General features: G+C 38.8%; 1 protein-coding gene across 1 annotated transcript in view; it reads right to left on the bottom strand.

Annotated features, from left to right (window-relative positions):
* LOC121858301 (actin-interacting protein 1-like) overlaps positions 1–24,785 on the bottom strand; it is a 94,313-nt gene that overhangs the window by 11,866 nt on the left and 57,662 nt on the right. The window contains exons 8-9 of the mRNA XM_042354628.1: positions 7,011–7,113; positions 3,529–3,639 (exon numbers count right to left, since the gene is read on the bottom strand). Of these exons, the coding sequence (XP_042210562.1) occupies positions 3,529–3,639; positions 7,011–7,113 (214 nt within the window). The remainder of the gene's footprint in view (positions 1–3,528; positions 3,640–7,010; positions 7,114–24,785) is intronic.

Below are 24,785 nucleotides of genomic sequence, written 5' to 3'. Positions count from 1 at the left end.
AAACGTGGAATGTGGGACCACGTAAAGTGAGGGTTGACTGTGTGTGTATGTGTATATGTATATGTGTATGTGTGCAAGTAAATCACTGTAGGTGCGGTATCTAATTATATGCTGATAACCATAAGGAAAGAAGAAAACCAAGTTCCTGGAACTTCGTGTTCTTCTTTCTTATATATATCTCTGTACAGTGACCCCTCGTTTAACGAACACCTCGGTTAACGTAATTTCGATTAACGAACTGCCTTCCATAAGGATCTTCAATTCGGTTAACGAAAAAAAATTCGGTTAACGAAGTTCTTACGAACCGACCTCAACATGTTTTCGCTTGCACTGACCGGGCAACCAGCTTTAGTATCAGTCCGCCAATACATTAATCGATTCTAGGGCTTAAATTCCTTACTATTTTAGTAAATATCAAGAAGTTTATACTATTCAATAATTTTAAAAGTTTAATATTCAATTTTTAGTCATTTTAACAATTATTGAACATAATTGAAGGTAAAGTGACTAGTTTAATGCGCGGCATCCAGCCTCTTAACACAGCAAACAGGCGTTAGTCTCTCTCTGTTTTCACTGGAGGTAACATCTTGCTTGAGACTCTCTTCAACTAAACGCTTTTTTTCTGTGTTTCCAAGCAAATTATTGGTCATTTTGAAATATATTTTATATATTGACAATATATAATGCAGTGCAGTGTTGATTTAAAGAAAATAATCTTGAATTACACCAGAGAGCTAAAATTTTATGGGTGAAATGGTGCCATGGGGTGACTTCTCTTCCACCCCAATGCCTTCTCTTCTTCCTTCTCCTCATTCTAAATCCCATGATCATCATCATCATCCAGGAGCCTTCTACATACACACCTCAAAGTAAGTGAACTTTTCTACCATTTTTGTTGAATTTAGGAAATTTTCGGTGAGCTGGAACCACTACAAAACCCAATGGGTTAAAGAGGTTAAACGGAACGGGATGGAGTCACGTTGCCAGATGATGTGTATGTATATGTATGTGTGTGTGTGTATATATATATATATATATATATATATATATATATATATATATATATATATATATATATATATATATATATATATATATATATATATATATATATATATATATATATATATATACAGAATACTCCGGCTACACCAACACTCTCTCCACCCTGGAAATGCCATCCCTCAGTGACCTCCAGCACCAAGCACTGGAAAGGTTTGGCAGTGGACCACTGCACCACCCTCGTCATCGCCGCCACCTGCAGCCCCCCCACCCAACTCGCGCAGTCCGCCACTACAACAAAATTCAGCCCATAAGAGCCCGCACCGATAGATATAAGAACAGCACCATCCCATCTATTGTTAAAATAATAAACAACTCCTGATTTATGTACTGTACAGCCCTGTAAGTGTATTCAATGTATATTATATCATTATGTCTAAATCAAATGTAAGTCTGTATATTTTCAGCCACCGGCTGCAACTCTATTAATAAACAAAGTTTATTATTATTTTTTAAAACACACACACACACACACATGTATGTATGTATGTATTAAAAATAAAATAAAATTACATTTTCATATAAATAATAATTAAATCCCGATATGTATTATATATTAAAAAAAAAAAAAACGCCTTGCATATGGAGACTGCCAGGCTTGTGAGTGGTGACGCCAGCATCTCTAGTATAAACAGTCGCAGCTGACGGGCCCTTTGTTTTCACGCATCTGAACAGGAAAAGGAGAAAAACGTTCCCAGGTTTCTTATGGCATTTCTGCATCCCTATTCAACATGAGCAAGAGAGCAAGTGATGGTTCAAAAGCTAAAAGAAAGTGTATAAGCTTAGCCGAGAAACTAGATGTGTTTAAACGATATGAAAAAGGTGAGAGGTCTGTGGATATTATATGGAGCAAGCAATGAACATATTTTCTGAAGTGGATCCATTAACAGAATTAAGCATTAAAATTAACAGGGACGTGAAAAACACATATGACCTCTACATAAAGATGTATAATGAGAAAAGGAAGCAGCTGTGCAAGGTTCTTTCAACAGCTTTATTATTCGAAGGCTGAAACCATCAACTTCAGCTGCACCATCAAATTCAGCATCAGCAGCAGCAACAACTACAGGTTGAGTAACAGATTCAGCAACAGCTTTATGGAAAGCTACAGCCTCAACCAGAGTTGAACCTGATGACTTCGTCATCTGAGTAAATACTCGCACAATATTCATGGCTGTCCTTATGTTTTAAACTTTACCACCATTGATGAGTTGAATTTTTGTTTTACATTCGTATTATTTAAAACATATATGAACAGTAATAAGTGTTACTTTCATATTCTTATGTTGAAAAATGACGATATGTTTTCACATACACCCACTTACATACATTGATGTTGCGCAGTCTCGCCTTTTTTCTTTACCATTAGTGGTTAGCTACTTCTATTGTTCCATTCATTAACATTACCTTAAACATGCATTAATTTTACTACAGCTACAACCAGGTTCTTATTTTCTTCAGTTTCTTGTGTAGAACCATCGTCACGGATGTAAACACTATCGAAAACAATGCGATCTCGTCTCATCTCTTGTGTGTTTTAATATTCTAGGTTTTATTAATGAATTGTATTGTTCATTTCACATATATAAACATGAATTCAATCAAATACATATTCAGTAATAAACAAAAATTAATCTTTTGTACATATTCTTAGTAAGATAAATGACGCTGTGTTTCCATGAGTGTGCACGTATACATTGGCATTCCACTATCAGTCTCTCACTTTTTTCTTTACCATCAGTGGTTACTTCTACTGTACATTGAATAACTTTAATTAAAACACATATTTTTTACATTAATTTTACTACAGCAACACCAGGGTCATATTTTTTTTCAGTTTCAGATGGATAACACTAACAGCAATGGCGTCTCATCTCCTCTTGTGTGACCATATTATTATTTATTTATATTGTATAAGGTGCATTCATAAACATTATTTAAAGAATATAGTTGGCATTTTTCATTAATTTTATTGTTTTGGGGGAAAAGAGGGTAACATGCCACACAAAAGATATGAAAAGGTCAGACTTTGGAACGCATCTCATTATTATTGCTTTATTTTAATGGTAATTCATGATTCACGATAAGATGATTCACCTTACACTGCAATATTGGAGGACACATTACCGTTGTTATTCGAGGCTTTACTGTACTTATATGTTGGATTTTTTATATAATTGACCTTATGGAACCTCGTTCGTATTGGCGGGTGTTCGTAAGTCAGGGTCCCCCCTGTAAACTAAGCATTCCTTAATGCAAATTATACATAAAATGCACATTGATATTTTTTTCCATAAATTTCCATTTTTGCTTCTCTACTGCAATGAAAACATCCATTTACACAGCCAATTAAAATGATGTTCCACCCAAAAAATCTGTTTATTAAGCAAATTTCATTATCATTTAACAAAATATATTTATAGGTAAAATAAAAAAAAGAGCAGACTTATGGTATTCTCAACTTACCAATGACCTTAATGCTGTCATCGATGCCAGCAGTGTAAGCAGCAGTGTCCGTGACAATTAAGCCGCTGACATGATTTCCATGACCCTTGCCAGCGATGCGGTCATTCTCACCTGTTAACAGATACAATACATTACATTTTGAAATGAAACAATCTAAAGAATTTTAATACTTCACCTATCTATAAGGCATTAGTATTCAACATCCACATCTAAAAACTCGCCTCCAGCGACTGGTCTTTACATATCATTTACAAATCTTTTCAATACATTTATTCATTATTGTATCACTCACAGCATAATCCATTTCAGGTACTTGAATTAAATCATGAAACTCTACACCTCCAACTTCCCTATTTTAATCAGCTTTATTGCCATTTTTCTACCAAATATGTTTATTAAAAATATTCCTTTCTCTCAAAGGTACAAAACTAAAGAAGGGATAATAATTATCATAAATTCATTAACAAATGGAATTAATATTTCTTTATACACCAGTGAGAGTTTGTAGGTTGAGCAGGAAGTTAAGTTGTGGTTATTTTTCAACTTGAATTCAGAGACAAACTTAACTTTAACTTTTTTTTTTACTCAGTTATATGTACACAATCCTAAATATAGAAAGTAAAAGAAATAAATATCATAAAGTAAAAATCACAAAGGAATAAACATATCTTTGTGTGCTTGAGTTGAGAAATGGGGAGAAGCAGGAGGGGGGAACCCCGTTGCTAAGGGTCAGCAGAAGCAGCGTCCCAGCAGGGCTGAGTTACTATGGCAAGGCTTGAGACTAGGCACCAGCATTTGTGTTAAACATTCATTTAACTTTTCCTTAATGGTTTTAGCTGAACATTTTCATTTGGACGGTACAGGTACACCACCGATTATCCGAGAACTGATGGTCCGGCACCTCCTTTAGTCAGGACAAAATTATGAGGGGGGGCACTTAACTTCCCTCCCTCCCAGCCTGGGTGAAGGTAGTTTTAGGTTTAAAGTTTTTATCTTATAAAATGTAGCTGACTGGACCTAGCAGAATATATATTGTATTGCTGGAATCCTTGTAAGATAATGATTAATTTGAATATAAACATTAAATAGTTTGCAGAAGAGATAAAATTTTTAGTCTAGTGTAGTACATTTTGAGTTCAAAGTGTGTACAGTAATGTTGCTCAAAATTATGTTTGTTTTTTCACATTTAATTTACATTTAATATTTGTTTAATTTAAGTTTCTAGCAGTCCATGGTGCTTTAGAGACACAGGAGGTGTATCATTAGTGGGTCAGAGGTGTATTGTTGATTTATTATTACCTGACCTCGGTTGGTCTAGCAAAACGGATAATCCAGCAAGGCTTTGGAGCCAAGGGTGCCGGAAAATCGGCAGTGGACCTATATTTTATTGATGTTTTTAGTGTGTTAGCCAGAAAATTGCAGTACAGTAGTTGGGTATTACTTTTCATCAGATTAGGTTTTTTTTTTTTTTTTTTGGTGAATCTCTTTCATATTTTTGGAATATAATGCAGTACAGTATTGGGGTTTTCTTTTTATTGGGGAATGGAACCTAATTTTTCCTAATTTTTTTCTGTTATTCGAAACACAAAAATTCACATACAGGTAAATTTCAGGAACCTAACCCATTCATAAAGCAAGGGATAGCTGTATCGCTTGTGTCTTGTATCTTTTCAGCTTGTGGTTGTTGTTTTCAATAAAATTATAATTGTTAATAATTTTTGTACAATGAACATATTCTAATCCTAATTCTTTACCTCTAATGTTCTACATTTTGTGTCCCTCTTATGCTCTGGCTCACTCTCCAGATACAGTACTGCACTACTGCACTAAGATACTGTAATACAAATCTATGCTTTACACCTTGGTAGCTGGAGTGTTTATTCATCATAGACATTTAATGTACTGTACAGCCACACCAAGCTTATGTAAGTTAATCACAAATGTTTCTTTTATGCATATTTATTCAAAACTATTAATGTAATTCAAATTACAATGTTAAAAATAAACCCACCAGATATTAAGATATTTCATTATAAATCTATACACTACAAATTGGTAACTTGAGTGTCTAGTTTGTATTGCACAGCTGCACTGACCTTATGCAAGATACATTACTGTATACATACTAAGAGTACTTGTCTTCATACCAAAGAAAATTAAATATGAAAACAATATTATTTGCCTGTATTTAAATATGCTTGATAATTTTATGTTTACCTGTACACAATTTATATTATTTGACTTAATACTACTCTGCCACGGCAAGGGTCCAAAAGATGAATACATATGTGGGACGTAAATGAGAATAACGGTAAAGTGTTCCCAACTGATGAGTAATGACTAAGTGAAAGTACCAATAAAGGGGATACGAATAATAGAGGATCTTTGTTCCACGACTGGGCCTCCTCCACTGATGCTGAAAGCATAGCCATCCTCGCGGGCATTCATGAGGGGGCGACCTATGCTCACACTGAACGCCGGAACCTCCTTATAATCAGTGACAGCACTTCTGCGCTAGCGAGGCTCAAATTACCCTCCCCTTCCTCCCCTGCCGCCCAACACACCCTAGCCGCCGTTGCCGGGCTAGAACAAACTGATGACATCCGTGTCAAGTTTCTTTGGATCCCGTCACATATAGGAATAACTGCCTGTGACACTGTTGATCGGCTTGCCAAAGAAGCTTCACAAGAAGAAGATATTGAAGCCACTCTCGCCCTCTCCCTGAATCATCTCAAATCTCGCATACATGCTACACAACGAGAGGCATTCAACGAAAATTGGACACACCTGAAACAACGAGGTAGCATCACACTATGCCACTATGACGCTGTAACCGGTGACGTCAACCGCCACTACAAAGAATATCAATCCCTGACTTGATCTCAACAGCTTATATACATGAGACTGCGCCTAGGGTACAGGTACCTATGGGAGTACATTGGCAACCCTGAGCCTGGCTGCACTGTTTGTAAACTTTGTGGCCAACCCGACACTCACACCCTCTCTCACTACATCCTCACTTGCCCTATGACCTCCTCCTATAGGTCCCCAGCCGTTACCAACACCTCTTCCCTCCCAGACCAGATATCCCTCCTCCTAGTCACAGGCCTGGCATTTGACATTATTAGGGACCTGCCACTCTTTGCCATAAACCGATGAAATGTACCGGGAACTTTCCCCCCACACACTCATCATTCTCTCACTTTATGTAACTTGACAAAACCTATGACCCTTCAGGCTTTTACGCCCTTAATGTACGAGTCATAAAGGCAAGTATGAACTTTTCATACTTCCCTGTTGGGCGCTGTAAACGCTTCTGCGTTTCACCTTGCACAGGATGTAAGGGGGTGCCCAATAAACTAGCCCCCTCGGGGGCAACTCTGAATCTGAGAGGATCTTTGTATTAAACACCAACACACAAACATGTCACTACAGAATATGCTCCCAACTTTAGAGCTAGACACAGTACAGGTAGTACTTACCTGTTGCAACATCCCAAACAGTAACGGTTCCATCAACTCCTGTTGTGTAAAGACTGCTGCCGTCAGATGACAAGGCTACTCGAGTAATGGGTTTGTTGTGTCCCTGAAAGTGAGAAAGAAAAAATTAATAAAATCCTTGATCATCTAAAATTTAAAATTTGCCCATAGTGAAAATTAATGACTTCCATGTTCTCTTTAAGTTTGCAATTTTGAAAAACAGGGGTCCACCAGTTATATGTACTGTATAACAATTTTTCCCACCCCAAACTCATTGTTCGTATGCTATACTCGTACTCGGTTATAGATACAGTATACAGTAATCCCTGATTATTGTTTTCGTTTACAGTGATATCCCCATTAGGAGGAACAATTGGGGCAGAGAACTTCCAGGGATGAGAGATTTCCGGGTCACGAGACGACTTACTCAAACCTGGAAAAATTCCTTATCACCGGAACCTTTTCCGGTTACTGGGAAAAGTTTCCGAGTGTCTAAACCAGACCTCTTGCACAGACACACACTCGCCCACTTCCCTAGAAGGTTTCTGGGTGCTGGAGATGTTGTCCTCGAGTCTAAACTACTGGAATCGGAAAATAGTTCTAATTAAGCTAGAAACTTAATTTTTTTACTATAATAATCCAGAATAGTTTATCTTAAAATTTGGTTAAATATATTTGAAAATTAAAAATCCTAAGGATATGAGCGTGAATGAAGCTGTGTGTTACAGCAAAGACTAGTATTTTCCACTCCCATGGAGCTGTGGGCGATTAGTGGGTCTTGTGTAACTGATCTGACCTGATGCAATGTCAGGTGGAGGTAGGATGGGGGATTAGCAATCTCATTACTGATTAGATGGAATGTCAGGTTACCTTTTCTTGGGTGGAGGATTAGTGGGTCTCATGACCTGAAGACGTCTTGAATAAACACGAAACCTAAAATTGTGGTAAGTACAGATATAAGTATAAATGAGCAAAGTTGTATCCCTTCAACATTACGTTACAAAACATTTTAAAATATGGAGTGAGAAAGCAGAAAGGTGTGGGTGATTAGAGATGGAGTGGAATGAGCGTTGCCAAGCGCTACTCAAGAGCTGATATTTAACACGCTACCATTCAGTCACACACGCAGATGTGTCTTAATTCCCGTGCTCGCTCTCTCTCTCTCTCTCTCTCTGTGTGTGTGTGTGTCGTTGATCAGGATGAGTAAGCACAGTGGTCCCATCTTGGTCCCCTGGGGAACGCTGCAGGTGAGGTGTTGGAATGTAGAGACCAAGCCCTGATACCTCACTGCTTGGCGACATCCACTCAAGAAATCAGTGAGCCATGAGACCAGGTTGGTGGGCAGCCCTAGTGCAATAGCCTTGTTGATAACAGTGCAGTGATCAACAAGGTCAAAGGCCTTCCTGAAGTCCACAAGGGCAACGGCCAGTGATGTCTTTCGTTTCTGCAAGTTGTGTGTGTGTGTGTGTGTGTGTGTGTGCGTGCGTCTGGTTGTTGGAGGGTGTGTTTGTGTGTGATGTAGGGGTGTATGTGTGATGTGTAGGTGGTGTTGGTGTGTTGACGGAAGTGAACCTTTTTGGGGAGTAGGGTAGCCTGGTCGTCCCTCCCCCCCTCACTCAAGCGTGGCTAATTGTGATAGGGAGATGACTTTGATACCATAATGATGCATAATATATTCTCTCCCAAATGTTTCCAGTAAAATATCCTTAAACGAAATATTTCTATATTTCTATATAATAAAATGATGGAAATTCCATTCTTTAAAAGAAAAAAAAAAGAAAAAGAAGTAAGACTGTTGATACAGGAGTTGGTAAAATCAGTTCTAAATTCATTTAACACACCATTTTTTATCAAAATAATCCTGAATATGGTAGTAGACAGCTACCAAACAGGGAGGTACTACCACCTGGGAAGATATTGGAAGCATAATGTGTTATCTAATGGTAGACCCTGCTGCCATATGGCATCACGAAAATTGTGACCAAGTCCCAGGTTGCTGATCTGTCTTTCTGCTTCATTTACACACAATTGCAGGGTCTCAATTGTTTCTCTTACTATTGAAAACACAACATATATACTGTACTGTACAGTATTACCCCGCCTAACGCGGTTTCACTTAACGTGTTTTTTCATATACGCGGTGCCTTGCCAGAGCTGAACTTTCACTTAACACGGATTTTTTCCACATATACGCGGTGAGTGTCCGGCTCGAGACGCTATTTTTAGATTTGCCTCACCCGCCACCCTGCCTGACTGCCTTTTTTAGCTCATAAAATTCATACAAATTACCCATCCAGAATATAATTTACATTGCTGAAATTCTTATAATTTGGTGATCATTTTGAATATAAACATCATATATTTTGCATTAGACATACAAATTTTAGATAAAATGTTTAATCTGAGTAAATATGTTATCTTTTGTGCAAAATATATGACATTTATATTCAAAATATTCCTGGTCTTACAAGGAATCCAGCAATGTCAATTATATTATCCTAACTTTAGTTTGAGGTATTATTTATTACTAAAAAGTTAAATACAGTGGTTTTACTCCATGGGGGGGAGGGAGGGACCACCGAATATATATATTAACATTAGCTCATTCATACAAATTACCCGGTCAGAATATAATTTACATTGCTGGAATTCTTATAATTTGGTGATCATTTTGAATATAAACATCATATATTTTGCATTAGACATACAAATTTTAGATAAAATGTTTTCTCTAAGTAAATATGTTATCTTTTGTGCAAAATATATGACATTTATATTCAAAATATTCCTGGTCTTACAAGGAATCCAGCAATGTCAATTATATTATCCTAACTTTAATGTGAGGTATTATTTAATACAAAATGTTAAAATTTATTTTTTTCACCCACTCTTCTCTTGAAGGGAGGAGTGGTGGGGGGTGGGGGGAGGGTTGGGACTGTTGGAAGAGGGGGGAGGCAAGGTGGGGTACTTTGATTGACAGATAGTGTCGTGAAGAATATTTTTTTTTTATTAACTGAAGATATTTGTTTTAGCTCATAAAATTCATACAAATTACCCGGCCAGAATATAATTTACATTGCTGGAATTCTTCAATGAATTTTGAATATAAACATCATATATTTTGCATTAGACATACAAATTTTAGATAAAACTAAGGATGTTATCTTTTCAAAATATATGACATTTATATTCAAAATATTCCTGGTCTTACAAGGAATCCAGCAATGTCAATTGTATTATCCTAACTTTAGTTTGAGGTATTATTTATTAAAATTTAGTGGTTTTCCCCCAAAAATTTCTCAGAGAGGGAAGAGCCAGCAGTGTTGTGTGAGAAGAGGGGAGGGAGTTGAGTCCATTATTTGAATGGACATTAACTTGGCGACTGTATTTCTCTATTTCTCTTAAGTATTAATTGTGTGCATGTACCATCATAAAATTAAGATGTTATTTTTACTACAACATAGTTATGTGTCTTCAAAAAGTGGAGTTTGGGGGTCGGGCCGGTTTCTATTGGAATTAATCCCATATGTTCTGTTGTTCACTTAACGCGGACTTCACTTAACGCGGGACCCTCTGGGTTCTATTGACCGCGTTAAGTGGGGTACAACTGTATATTGTTTCTCACTTTTGATCATTTCATTTTGTATTTCTTTATGGTTCATTATTATTATTATTATTACTACTACTATTAAATTTTCACCCCCCAGGCCCTGATGTGGGTCAGTGACCTGTGCAGGTAGGCTAATCCTGCAAAAAAAAAAAAAAAAAAGGTTGGTTAAATATATATATTTAAAAACAACAAAAGCTCTGTATGACACAGGCATGAACAGAACTGTTTCTCTTATCTTCACCACTGATCGGCTTGCTAGTCGCTTGGACGATCGTCACGTCTCTGTTACACACTTCACCCAATTGACTGTAGTACATAACTAATCATGTCTTAACACTTGTGATGAAGGTTGGGTGGGAGATTATTGGGTCACGTTACTCACCTGACCTGATGCAACGTCAGGTCACCCAGTGTTGGGTGGGGGATTAGTGGGTCTTATGACCTGAATATGTCTTAAATGACATTATTTTTTACCTATGAGGTATATACATAGTACTATACTGTATTGTATATGAAGGGTTCGGGTATTAATAAGCACAGATTATTACAGTAACGTATCTGTACTGATTAATGAAAAACAAATAAACATTATTGTATCATGAATGAGCCGGTACTTTAGACAAACAGTGAGGCGACCCTTGTGTGTGTGTGTGCTCACTTTACCCCCAAGGGATTCTTCAACTTCTTCCTAGTCTCTGAAAATGGAGGAGAGATTAACACCTATAAAATGTCACTGACTTGCATTGCTGGAATTCTTGTAAAATAGCGATTAATTTGAGCATAAATATCCCTTATTTTGCACCACACATACACACACCCCACACACAAAACCATATATAAACACACACACACAACCATATATAAACACACACATAACCATATATACACACACGGAATTAGCCGTGTGTGGGGAGGGGGGAGGTGTCGCGGTCACTTTTATCCCCAATAGAACCTTCTCCCTCTGGCTTGGAGGAGGGTGGATGGGGGGGGAGGTAGGGAAGATTTAAGCATACTCAAGGATTATGAAAGGCTGAGGGGTTTTATTTTTTTCCATATAAAATGTCACTAACTTGACTTAGGAGAATATAACTTACATTGCTGGAATTCTTGTAAGACCGATTAATTTTAGTATAAACATCCCTTAATTTGCACCATACATAATAAATTTAGTAATTAACTTAGTACATTTGAGTAAAGGTTCAAAGCTTTGTGACATCACTAATGTACAATGGTCTCCATATGCCTTGGTTTATTCATTGATCAGTTGTCTAAGTACAAAAGTGGCCCAGTTGAACTATCATGTATCAATTAATTTTAAAATAGAAATTATAGTGTAAAATGTTACAAGACAATGGTTTAGTAGTGCTGTTAATATGCGTGTTGTGTAAGGTAAAAAAAAACAAACACACGAATTAAGACAAGCATCCAGTGAGGGTTTTGTTGTGTGACTGCATGGGAGCGAATAAAAAGATCAGCTATTGAGGAGCTTATTGCTTGGCAACACTGGTGCATGTTACCACTCCTTTCCACTCCATCTCTGTAATCACCCACAATTTTCTGCTTTCTCACTCCATATTTTAAAATCTTGTCATGTAATGTTGAAGGGAAACAACTTTACTCATTTATACTTATACTTATCAAAATCTCCCTAAAAATACTTTAGGTATCGTGTTTATTCAAGACATCGTCAGGACATGAGACCCACTAATCCCCCACCCAAGAAAGGGTGACCCAACATTCCATCAGAAGATCAGTAATGAGACCACTAATCCCCCACCCTACCTCTAAATGACACTGAGTCAGGATAGGTCCCACCCAAAAAATAGTTTCATCTTTATTCAAGACATTTAAGAAAATTCTCTCGATTTTCAACCTGGAAAAATTCCGGGTTTGGGAATGATTTTCCGAGCAAATTTCAATTCCGACTATTGGAGATATCCGGATTTGAGGGATTCAGGGCTAATGGAGATATAAGTGTATTTTGTATTTGCACCTCTGACAATTCACAGAGGCAATAAAATATTAATTAATATTACTGTACAGCAACTTGAAATATCTATAAGCAGATGACACACCCATTTATGCTGTCATCTTCTGAAGGGGGGTGTATTAGCCTCTTTCACATTAATATTATATAAATATGGGCTAAGGACATGTATTCATTATATACATTCTATCACCCAGACTATTGAGCATACAGCTACATAAGCATTCCTTCTGTCACACCTCCGAGGGTGGACAGCCCATAAACATTTGTTCTATCACACTTTCTCGGGTGTACAGCCCATAATTCTACAGACTCAACCTTCAGTGTGTTGGTCGGCTGTGTTGAAGGGTGGGTTATTCTCCAACCACCAGACTCAAGAGAGTACAGCCAGTTCTGCCTGTTCACAGCCCGACATGATACCCTAAAGTCATGTCGTGCGACCAGCTCTCCAGGCTGTACCTCTCTCTAACAATATCAGTTAATTACAATAATTACAAGCTAATAGCTAATGCTCATTAGTCTGTCAATACCAAATAATTGTACAGACATGACTACCCAATATAACTAGAAAATCACCACGTGTGTTTACATTAAACCAAGGAACAACGAGTGAAGAGAACAGTACCTTACATGACTACCCAATATAACTAGAAAATCACCACGTGTGTTTACATTAAACCAAGGAACAACGAGTGAAGAGAACAGTACCTTACATGACTACCCAATATAACTAGAAAATCACTACGTGTGTTTACATTAAACCAAGGAACAACGAGTGAAGAGAACAGTACCTTACATGACTACCCAATATAACTAGAAAATCACCACGTGTGTTTACATTAAACCAAGGAACAACGAGTGAAGAGAACAGTACCTTACATGACTACCCAATATAACTAGAAAATCACTACGTGTGTTTACATTAAACCAAGGAACAACGAGTGAAGAGAACAGTACCTTACATGACTACCCAATATAACTAGAAAATCACCACGTGTGTTTACATTAAACCAAGGAACAACGAGTGAAGAGAACAGTACCTTACATGACTACCCAATATAACTAGAAAATCACCACGTGTGTTTACATTAAACCAAGGAACAACGAGAGAAGAGAACAGTACTTTTAACTTCTTTAAGGTGTGTATGTTGTATTCCCGGCAGCTTTGTTTACATATCAAACAGCTGATTGTAGAGGCAGTCGATGATGACATGCCATATTCTTTACAGTGTATTGGTTCTGATGCCTTCTTCATGTTTCATACTAATTTCTGCACTGCATACAGTATTATCAATATGTACACTAAATTTTAGAATGACCAATACTTTTAATATAAAAAATGCAAACATATTCAAGAGCACAATTTTCTTGACAATTACTCCGCTGGAAACGAATGTAAACATAGAACCAATTACTGTATTGGCGGACTAGCCGATCAGCTGATGCGCACAACTAAGTGTGTTTCTCGTAAGGCTGTCGTTAATCTAAGTTTTGTTCGTTAATGGAACTGAAAATCCTTATGGGAGCTAATTCGTTAACCGAAATTTAGTTAATTGAACCGTTCGTTAATCAAGGACTGTACAGTAATGCTGCTCAAAATTAGGGCTTTTTCAAGGGGAAAAGTCTATATAATTGGCCTCAGTGGTCAGGATATTATGGTATTGAATGTTAAAATGTTTTTCAAAGAAATTCTTCGTTTAGTTCTGTACATAGAGACTGGTAGAAACTGACCGAGCACTCTTAAAAAGGTTGTCTGCCTTTGTCATTCTTAGTGAGTAAAATATTTTTTATTTGTTATTTATTCATTAGTAAAGATATGTTACTGTAATAATTTGAGCTTATTAATACCAGTACCCTTCGTATAAAATAAAAATTAGTTTTACCTTATTATTCAGCTTGTCATTTAAGGATATCATATTGGAAACATCTCAAAGAGAATCAATTAAAGATTATTATGGTATCAATTTCATATCCCTATCACAATTAGTCATGCATGTGTGAGGAAGGAGGGGGGAAATATGACCGGACGAACCCTCCCCCTCTCCCCCAAAAAAGTTTGCATTCCACTATCTCCAGCTATCCATGTGACTGCATGATCGCGACTTCAATATCAGCTGTTCAGTAGCATTTGGCAATGCGCCTTTCCACTTCATCTCTCTAATCACCCACACCTTTCTGCTTTCTCACTCCATACATTAAAATGTTATGTAATGTAATGATGAAGGGATACAACTTTGTTTCATTTATACTTATCACAATCTCCCTAAAAATACTTTAGGTTTGTGTTTATTCAAGACATCTTCAGGTCATGAGAACCCACTAATCCCCCGCCCAAGAAAGAGTGACCTGACATTCCAACAGAAGGTTAGTAATATGAGGACCACTAATCCCCACCCAACCTTCACCTGACTTTGTGTCAGGTCAGGTCAGGTCAGGTCAAGTCTCCCCTCAAAATACTTTGGCTTTTGTCTTTATTCAAGACATCTTCAGGTCCTAGGACCTACTAATCCCCCATCCAAGAAAGAGTGACCTGACATTCCATCCCTGTAAATTCAGTAGCCTCTGAAGATGTCTTGAATAAAAACGAAAGCCAAGGTGCTCCAGTATATATTTTGTTGACAGAACTCAATTTAGCGGGAAATTTAAATTTAATGAACAGGGGTGGCTAGAATTAGTTCGTTAAATAGAGAAAATGCTGTATACAGGTAGTCCCCGACTTACGACTGCTTGGACTTACGTCCATCGGTACTTACAACCTGCTCTGACCTTACGACCGTCGGGACATAGGACCGCGGCAATCGTGACCAAAAATATTTTCAAATGATGCGCGCATTTTCTATACCGAAACGTTTGTACCGGGCGAGAGCGTGGGTACACTCACTCAGTGGAGTGCTTAGTTGGTGTTTGGCTATCGTATCCTATACAGTCAACCCTCGTTTTACGCGGTCCCACATTCCGCGTTTCCGCGTTTATGCGGTACCCTGCCGAAACCGGGATGCTCACATTCCGCGGTGCGTGTACCCCTTTACGCAGAGAGTGTCTAGCTCGACGCTATTTTTAGATTCGCCCCTCCCGCCTCCGCAAGCCGCGCGGTAAGGTTGCGCAGTGCATGTCTCTGTTGCGTCATATGACGTATCGGACTGTGATTGGCCATGCATCCCTACCTCCCTCCGCTGCTAGCTGTAATTGGTTTAAAGTAATATGACGTGTCCAACCACGGGAAAGAGGGAGGGAGGGAGGAAGGAAAGACAACGCTTGACCTAGCCGCGGCAGTTTCATCCCTCCAGGCCACACCGTGTAATCGTGAATCCATTGTTCTGTAAAATGGCTTCCGCCGGACCACCGCCCCCAGAGAGAAACCTTTCCTTACCTGGACCCAGTCGCCCTAAGCCAAAGAAGACACGACGTTCCTTAAGCTACGAGGTGAAGTACAAGATCATCCAAGAGTTGGAGAAAGGAACAAGACAGGTTGATTTGGCGCGCCAGCATGGTGTGAACGAATCTACGATCCGGACGATAAAGAAGGATGCAGCCAAGATAAAGGAGCACATGAACATCACAAAGTTTACAGGTGCTTCTATGATCAAGTATTTCCACAACCAGGTGCTTCTCAAGACGGAAAAATTACTGGTGAGCTACTTGGTGCGTCAGGCGCGACGGAACATGGCGGTGGACACGCGCTCTGTTAAGGAGTACGCACGTGAACTGTATGCTGCAGTGTCATGAAAGATGGGAATTACAGAGTCCAAACCCTTTAATGCTTCCTCTGGGTGGTTACAGAGGTTTAAGATCCGGAACAAGACCACCAATATCAACATTGGTGGTGAAGAAGCTAGTGCTGACCGTGTTGCAGCTAGGGAATTTCCTCCGTTTTTACGTGAGATTATGGAGGAAGGACAGTACACCGACGACCAGGTGTTTAACATGGACGAATCTGGTCTTTTTTGGAAAAAGCTACCTTCCAAGACCTTCGTTGTGAAGAATGCCAGCAAGATTCGGGGCCGGAAGTTGCAGAAGGAGCAGATCACCGTCCTGTTTACCACCAATGCCTCCGGTACCTGTAAGCTCAAGTTATCGGTGATCCACACAGCACGCAAGCCGCACGCCTACAAAACCATGGACATGACCAAGCTAAATGTCTACTGGCTGACCGCACGTAAGGCGTGGATGTTCTCTACACTGTCCCTCTCCTGGTTTGATGACTGTTTCGTTCCCGATGTGAAGAAATTCTGTGAGCAACAGAATGTGCCATTCAAGATTTTGTTGCTGCTGGACAACGCACCAGGACACTCGCCCCTACTGTTAGATCGTCACCCCAACGTAAAAGTGGTCTTCCTTCCTCCCAACACTACGTCTATATTACAGCCCATGGACCAAGAGTTAATCTGTAATGTAAAAGCTGCATTCTCTACTAAAAAATTCAAGCTCCTGAAAGACTACACCAACACCAGGGAAGAGTTGCGTAACCTGAGTGACACCACCACCGATAGCAAGAGCGAAGACGACGAGGATCAACAGTTGGCAGAGCAACAAGTACTTTTAAAACAATTCTGGAGAATATTCAACATCAAGAAAGCTGTGGACTTCTTGGTGGAGGCATGGGATCAGCTGTCTGTAGCAACTGTTCGTCACGCATGGAGACATGTGTTGCAAGGCATTCCGGGCGTTAGGCAGAGTCGATCTGTGACTGGTGAGGTTCAGACTGTTGCAGTAGCAGTGGACCTTGCCAGAGAAGCTGCGCAGAGTGTTACAGCTGCAGGCTTCTCCGAGACCACCAACGACGACATCCTGGATGTGATAAGGGATCCTGATGTGACTACCGACGACATGGTAGATGATGATGACGTCAGTGAAGAGGCAGGTGGTGCGTCATCCCAAGAAGAACGACGCTTATCCCATAGTAATGTTAGGGGTGCCATCGAGTGTATCGAGAAAGCCAAGCTCCTCCTTTCCGACGACCCTGACGCAAACAGGTATGAAATCTTCACTACCCAGCTGTTGCAGACTATGGAGCCCTACATCAAGGTTTATCACGACAATATAAACACCAGCCGTCAGCAAAGCATAACAGAGTTCTTCGCCCGCAACCCACCACAGCCAGCACAAGCCAGTGATAGTGACAGAGGTAGAGACAGTGATGATGACTTTGAGGGATTTGTCAGGGAGGCCCTGACAAGTGTGGATGACAGTGATGGTGACTCACCTGAGGGCCAGTAGCCTGCCCTCTGCCTCGGAACCAGCCTCCATTCCCGTACGCCGACCCATCTCTTCTACTAACGTAAGTGTTAACCCCAACCTTGTTTTTTTCTAACCTAACCTTCAGTTTATTGACTGTTCCCTTCTATATTATGTGTGGGTGAATACCACCATAAAGTTAAGATGTTATTTTTAGTAAAACATACGTATTGTGTCGGGAAAAAGTGGAGTTTGGGGGTCGGCCAGGTCTCTATTTCAATTAATCCCATATGTTATGTTGTTCACTTTACGCGGGCCGCCGTGGGTTGAATTAACCGCGTAAAGTGAGGGTTCACTGTATGATGATCATTTTGAATATAAACATCATGGATTTTGCATTAGACATACAAATTTTAGATCTTATGTAATAATTTGGTTTACACAAAGCAAATATTTTATCGTTTGTGCAAAATATATGAAGTTTACATTCAAAATATTCCCTGACCTGCAAGGAATCCAGAAATGTCAATTATATTATCCTAACTTTAGTCTGAGGTATTATTTATTACTAAACGTTAAAATCTAGTGTTTTCACCCAAACATTTCTCTGGTAGGGAGGGAAGGTGGGGGGTGGGGGGAGGGTTGGGACCGACCGATCATCACATAAACTTTTTATTTATACTTACGTGTATGTGGAATACTATATACGTGCATATACACTTTTACTCTTAAATCACTACTGTAATGTGATACAGGAGATTAATTTTTATCTCGTGCAAAATACATGACGTTTATATTAAAATAATTCACCTTTTTAGAAGGATTCCAGCAATGCCAGCAGATGGGGGAGAGAGAGGGTGCGAGGGGGCGTGGGGCGAGGGGAGGTAGTACGTTTGACAGTCGGCACAGGCCCAGGTCTAACGCGTGTATATTTATCAGTTCTTACGTGACTAAGCTTCTCTCTTATAAAAAGCCAGTGAAATGACCTGGGTGAATATAATTAACATAGCTGGGATTCTTGTAACATACTGATTAATTTTAATATAAACATGCTATAATTTGCTCTAGACAAAACAATTTTAGTACCATAATCAAATTAGTACATGTGCACTCCAGCTTTGCACTAAGAAATCTATGTGACAGCACTAGGATCCCGCTTCCTCTATCAAGGTATAAACAGTTAAAATTTAAATTGAAAAAAAATAAAAAATAAAAAATAAAAAAAAATAAATAAAAAAATAAAAAAATAAATTCAAATAATGGGACGTAGCGAACCTAAATGGCCCTAGAGCGGGCACAGTCACGTATGCATCGCGTATTCTTATAGATTGTGCGGCCAGGCGTACGTTATCTAGTGAATTTGGTCAATATTGTACAGTAACAATGGACCTAAGTGCAAACCTGTATTGTACATGTACTAAATGATTACGGTACTAAAATTGTTATGTCTAGTGCGAATTACATGTTTATATTCAAATTAATCAGTATCTTACAAGAATCCCAGCAATGTTAATTATATTCTCCTAGGTCATATCACTGGCATTTTAAAATGAGAGAAGCTTAGTAGGACTGTTAAATAAACACACACAGACCTTCGCCTCAAACTTATAACCTCAACCCCCCACCCCCCCAACCCCTCGCTGGCACCGTCCGTCCCTCCCTCCCTCCCCCCCCAGCCAGAGTTTTAGGCTTACAGTTTTTATCTTACATAATATCTCAGACTAAAGTTAGATTATAATTTGCATTGCTGGAATCCTTGCAAGACAGCCAATAATTTGAATATAAACGTCATATATTTTGCTCAAGAGATAAAAATTTGTGTACATTAGTGAGTACTGTAGTACAATTTATAAAAGAGTTTTAAAACTGTATTTTTGGGTAGATTTACATAGATTTCTTCATTTATTTTCATCCAATTACATGCACACACCATACTAAAAGAAACGTAATCGAAATAAATGACCTTAGTGCAAAGCTGGAGTGCACATGTACTAATTTGATTACGGTACTAAAATTGTTTTGTCTAGTGCAAATTATAGCATGTTTATATTCAAATTAATCAGTATGTTACAAGAATCCCAGCTATGTTAATTATATTCACCCAGGTCATTTCACTGGCTTTTTATAAGAGAGAAGCTTAGTCACCTAAGAACTGATAGATATACACGCGTTAGACCTGGGCCTGTGCCAACTGTCAAACGTACTACCTCCCCACGCCCCCTCGCTCGCTCCCACCCTCTCTCTCCCCCATCTGCCCAGCGTTGCTGGAATCCTTGTAAAATAGTGAATAATTTTAATATAAACGTCATGTATTTTGCACAAGAGATAAAAATTAATCATCTGTATCACATTACAGTAGTGATTGAAGAGTAAAAGTGTATATGTACGTATAACGTATTTTTGGCTTAAAAGACGCACTTTTTATGACAAAAATATACCTCGAAAATTACCAAGCGTCTTCCAGGACACTAGTCGATGAGTTGTAGCAGAGGTATTTGAAATAAGCCCCTTACAAAAACTGTTACCTCATTACAGTACTTAACAATTACAAGTATTCTCTATACAGTACTATAAAACTATTGATTTAACTAATATTGTTGATATATTGCAAAAAAAAAAAAAACCCTTGCTGCTGTGTGGTTTGTTAACTAATGGCAGTGGTGCGGCAGTGCCATCTATTGAGGAATAGCTAAAGGTTGTCTGCTGGTCTCAAATGCAGGATTGTTTGTTTCTTTATATGTAGGCTCTCATATTTGGACACCTATTTACAGTAGGCTCTCATATTTGGACACCTATTTACAGTAGGCTCTCATATTTGGACACCTATTTACAGTAGGCTCTCATATTTGGATACCCATTTAGACTGTAAAAACCCCACAAAATTAAAATCTTCCAAATTTAAATACAACTTCGTCATCCAAGTCAAAACACACACACAACAACATTGGCTGTCCTAACTTTACTACCACTGGTGTGTAGATATTTTTTTTTAATTCAGAAACATTAATTAAAATATATATGAACAGTAAATAAGTGTTGCTTTCATATTCTTATGTAGAGTAATGATGATATGTTTACACATGTGCTCACTTACATGCGTGATCTCTCTTTTTTTTACCCTTAATTGTTAGCTATTTTCATTGTTCCATTTATTAACATTAAATAACATTACTTAAAACAACCATACTAATTTTACTACAGCTACAACCGGGGTCTTATTTTCTTCAGTTTTATATGTTGAACCAATCAGTCACTGGTTTTGTAAACAACAAAAACAATGACGTCTTGTCTCCTCACGTGTTTTAATATTCTTCGAATTATTAATGAATTGTATTGTTCAATTTGCACACAAACAATAATTCAACCAAAAAGAAATTCAGAAACATTAATTAAAATATATATGAACAGTAAATAAGTGTTGCTTTCATATTCTTATGTAGAGTAACGATATGTTTACACATGTGCTCACTTACATACACGACCTCACTTTTTTTTCCCTTAATTGTCAGCTACTTCTATTGTTCCATTTATTAACATTAAATAACATTACTTAAAACAACCATATTAATTTTTCTACATTAATTTTAGTACAGTTACAATGGAGGACTTATTTTCTTCAGTTTTATAATTATGTAGAACCAATCAGTCACTGGTTTTGCAAAAAACGAGTTGTTTTTTACTTTTATTTTGTTTTTAAATAAAGATTTTTTCTTTTATATAGACATTGATATACATGTTTACATTTGCTTACCTTCTACTGGTGGAAAATATTTCCCGTTGTTGCCATACCGACACAAACAAGAGAAAGAATGTAAACACTACAGCCCCTAAGATGTGGAGGTGACCAGCCCGGTGTATAAAAGGAGTGCTGTATTAAAGACTTCACCTTCTTATACAGATCTTTTTTAAAATTGATGAAAATGACGACTGATAAGCAGTTCTAAGTGATGATATTCAAAGAGGTGTGTATACTTGTGCCAAAAGGGCTATATATCAAGCAACGGTTTCACTGGTGTAGGTAGTAGGCAGCTAATGTACCAAACAAGGAGGTACTACCGTCTGGGAAGACATTGGAAGCATAATGGTAGACCCTGCTGCTATGTGACCAAGTCCCAGGTTGATGATCTGACTTTCATCAGGGTCTCAATTGTTTCTCTTACTTTGACAACACATCATACATACTGGTATATTGTTTCTCACTCGATATTTTTTTCATTGTTGTATTTCTTTATTATTATTATTATTATTATTACATTTTCGCCCCCTAGGCCCCAATGTGGCTCAGTGACCTGTGCCCAGGTGGGCTAAAACCAATAATTTTTTTTTTTTTTTTTTTAGAATTTCATTTCCAAAATCAGGGTGCGTCTTCCACGATGCAGCGTCTTCCAAGCTGAAAAATGCGGTAGTATTCCACATACACGTAAGTATAAATACAAAGTTTCTGTGATGATCGGACAACGTCCATTTCGGTTAACGTCATTTTTCCAAGAACGTATCTAAGATGTTAACCGGCGCATGACTGTATTACCCGTTTAGAGGTTGACCCCCAATTTTTTGCCAAATAATTTGGTCTTAAGAACTCAAACTACACACAGGTATATACGGTAACTAAGGACATGGGGGGCCAGGGATTTTTGTTGGGGGGCAGTAATAGTACACGGATTTTTAACATTCACGGGTATCTCTGTTACCTAACCCCCGTGTATGTTTAGGGCCGACTGTACCTTCTATAAGAATATTCAATTTGGTTAACGAATTCCTTACGAATTTTCCCATGTTTTCGCCTGCTCACCAGCTGTAGTATTAGTCCGCCAATACAGTAATCGGTTTTAAGGCTTAAATTCGTTACCATTTGAGTAAATATCGGATGTTGCCAAAAGTAAACCCCACCGGAAGTCTGCTATGTATGGTTAGATGGAAGATGCATTGAAGTTGTGGGTAGAAGACATGCAGTGCCAAAATTTTCCTCTCACTGGCCCCATGCTGCAAAACCAAGCCTACGAAATACAGTCTGAGATACTTGAAAAGGAAGGGAAGTCCAGCAAGTACAGGCTGGCTGTATAAATTTATCAAAAGGACGGGGCTACGGAATGTGACGCTTTAAGGTGAAGCTGCAACTTCCGACGTGGAGGCGGCTGAGGATATGAAGAAAGTTATGAAGGATATAGTGTTAGAAAATGGTTATTCTCCTTGCCAAGTGTGGAATTGTGATGAAACTGGACTGTATTGGAAAAGAATGCCCAAGAAAACCTATCTAATGAGTGAAGAAAAGGCACCAGGGTTCAAGGTCAGCAAGGACAGACTGATGATTCTCCTCATGGCCAACGCATCAGGCACCACATGAATGAAGCCACTCATCATCCACCACTCAGCTAGACCTTGTGCCTTGAAAAATGTGCTCATCCCCTAACTTCCTGTAATTTGGCTATCAAACAAGAAGGCTTGGATGACTTCTGATATTTTCGATGCCACCCCATTCCCTGAAAATGTTAAAATACGGAACCTTAGCAACAAGGCCTTGGTTCTCATGGACAACGCATCTTGCCACTCCAAACACCTGTGCAGTGTGAATAAGGACATAAACTTGAACTGCTTCCCTCCAAACGTGACTTCACTTATTCAGCCACTAGATCAAGGTGTTATTGCCTTGTTCAAGAGATATTATCTCAAGTTTATCATGAAACAAATGGCTGAAGCTATGAACAAGGACAACAGTATGACTGCAGCAATGTTTTGGAAGAGCTACACCATCAAAGTTGCCATAGCTAACATCGCACTTGCGTGGAAAAGTGTGCCAGAAACTGCACTAAATGGTGTGTGGTATAATCTGTGGCCTGAGGTAGCCCATGATTTCAAGGGCTTTGATGAAGGCAAGGACGTGAAAGACATTCAGAAGCTCGTTAAGGAAGTGAGAGGTGATTCAGGATTTCAAGAAATTCAAGAAGAGCATGTGAATGAACTGCTTATCAGCATGGAAGATCCTCTCACTTCTGAAGTAGTCTTGGGCATGGTGAAAAAACACGAGGAAGAAGAGGAAGCAACAGATAAGGTCCCAAACAATGAGGGAGCTGACAATTCCTAAGCTGAGGGAGTTCATGCAGCACATCACCTCTGCCACCCAGTCTGCACTGCAACATGACCCTGATATGAAACGCAGTATGCAAGTGGTGGAAGCGTTGAATCGGGCTGCTTCTACGTACTCTCAGCTGCTAGATCAGATGGTTATGGCCCAGCAACAAGCGAGTTTCTTATGAAATTGTGTGTTATGAAACCGAGTGGGTATTGCTTGGAAAAATACTGTAGACATTAAATTTTGGGTGTACGATATGGAATAATTATGTGGTAGAAATCCAATAATTTAATGAATGTTTTCCATTCCTTAGCTCCTGGCCGTCATCCAGTGCTTGCTGTGTGTCAGATGCGTCCACAGCCACAGCACTAGACAGTGATGTGGATGATGAGCTGGTCGAGTTGGGCTCTGCATCTTCCGAGGATGAATTGCCAAACTAAAGTTGAGTGAAAATCTATTTTTGATACCATAAAGTAATTAAAAAATAAGTTGAGAGGAAAGTGAAAGTGCTTGGTGAGTGGTAGGGATGGAGTGCGCCAGACAAGAGGTAAGCAGTGTGCGGCTCCAGCGTAACCACCCCCTCACATCAGCTGATCGCTAGTAAACAGACCATTTCGCGTCCTGTTGATTTAGCCATGTTGATTTCGGGTGTTTGTTTTAGCATAATACTAAAAAAAAAAAAAAAAAAAAAGTTTTGTTTATTCTAGGAGATGGGCCGAGGTGCATCTGTGTACTCTCAGTCGGCGCAGGGGGAGGGCTAGTGATGCGAGGCAGCAGACAGTACAGTGCCATGCAGTAACAGTACCGTCCAGCTCTCAACTCGACTGCAGGGAGTGCTTGTTACATGCAGTGATATCCCTGTTAGCCGGAACAATTAGTGCAGAGCATTTTCGGGGATGAGAGATTTCAGGCTAACCAGATGACTTTTTCAAACCC

The sequence above is a fragment of the Homarus americanus genome, unplaced genomic scaffold, assembly GCF_018991925.1.
Source record: "Homarus americanus isolate GMGI-L3 unplaced genomic scaffold, GMGI_Hamer_2.0 scaffold57980, whole genome shotgun sequence".
Lineage (NCBI taxonomy): Eukaryota > Metazoa > Arthropoda > Malacostraca > Decapoda > Nephropidae > Homarus > Homarus americanus.
The sequence above is the reverse complement of the archived record's forward strand: the minus strand, read 5'-3'. Positions and strand labels throughout refer to the sequence as shown.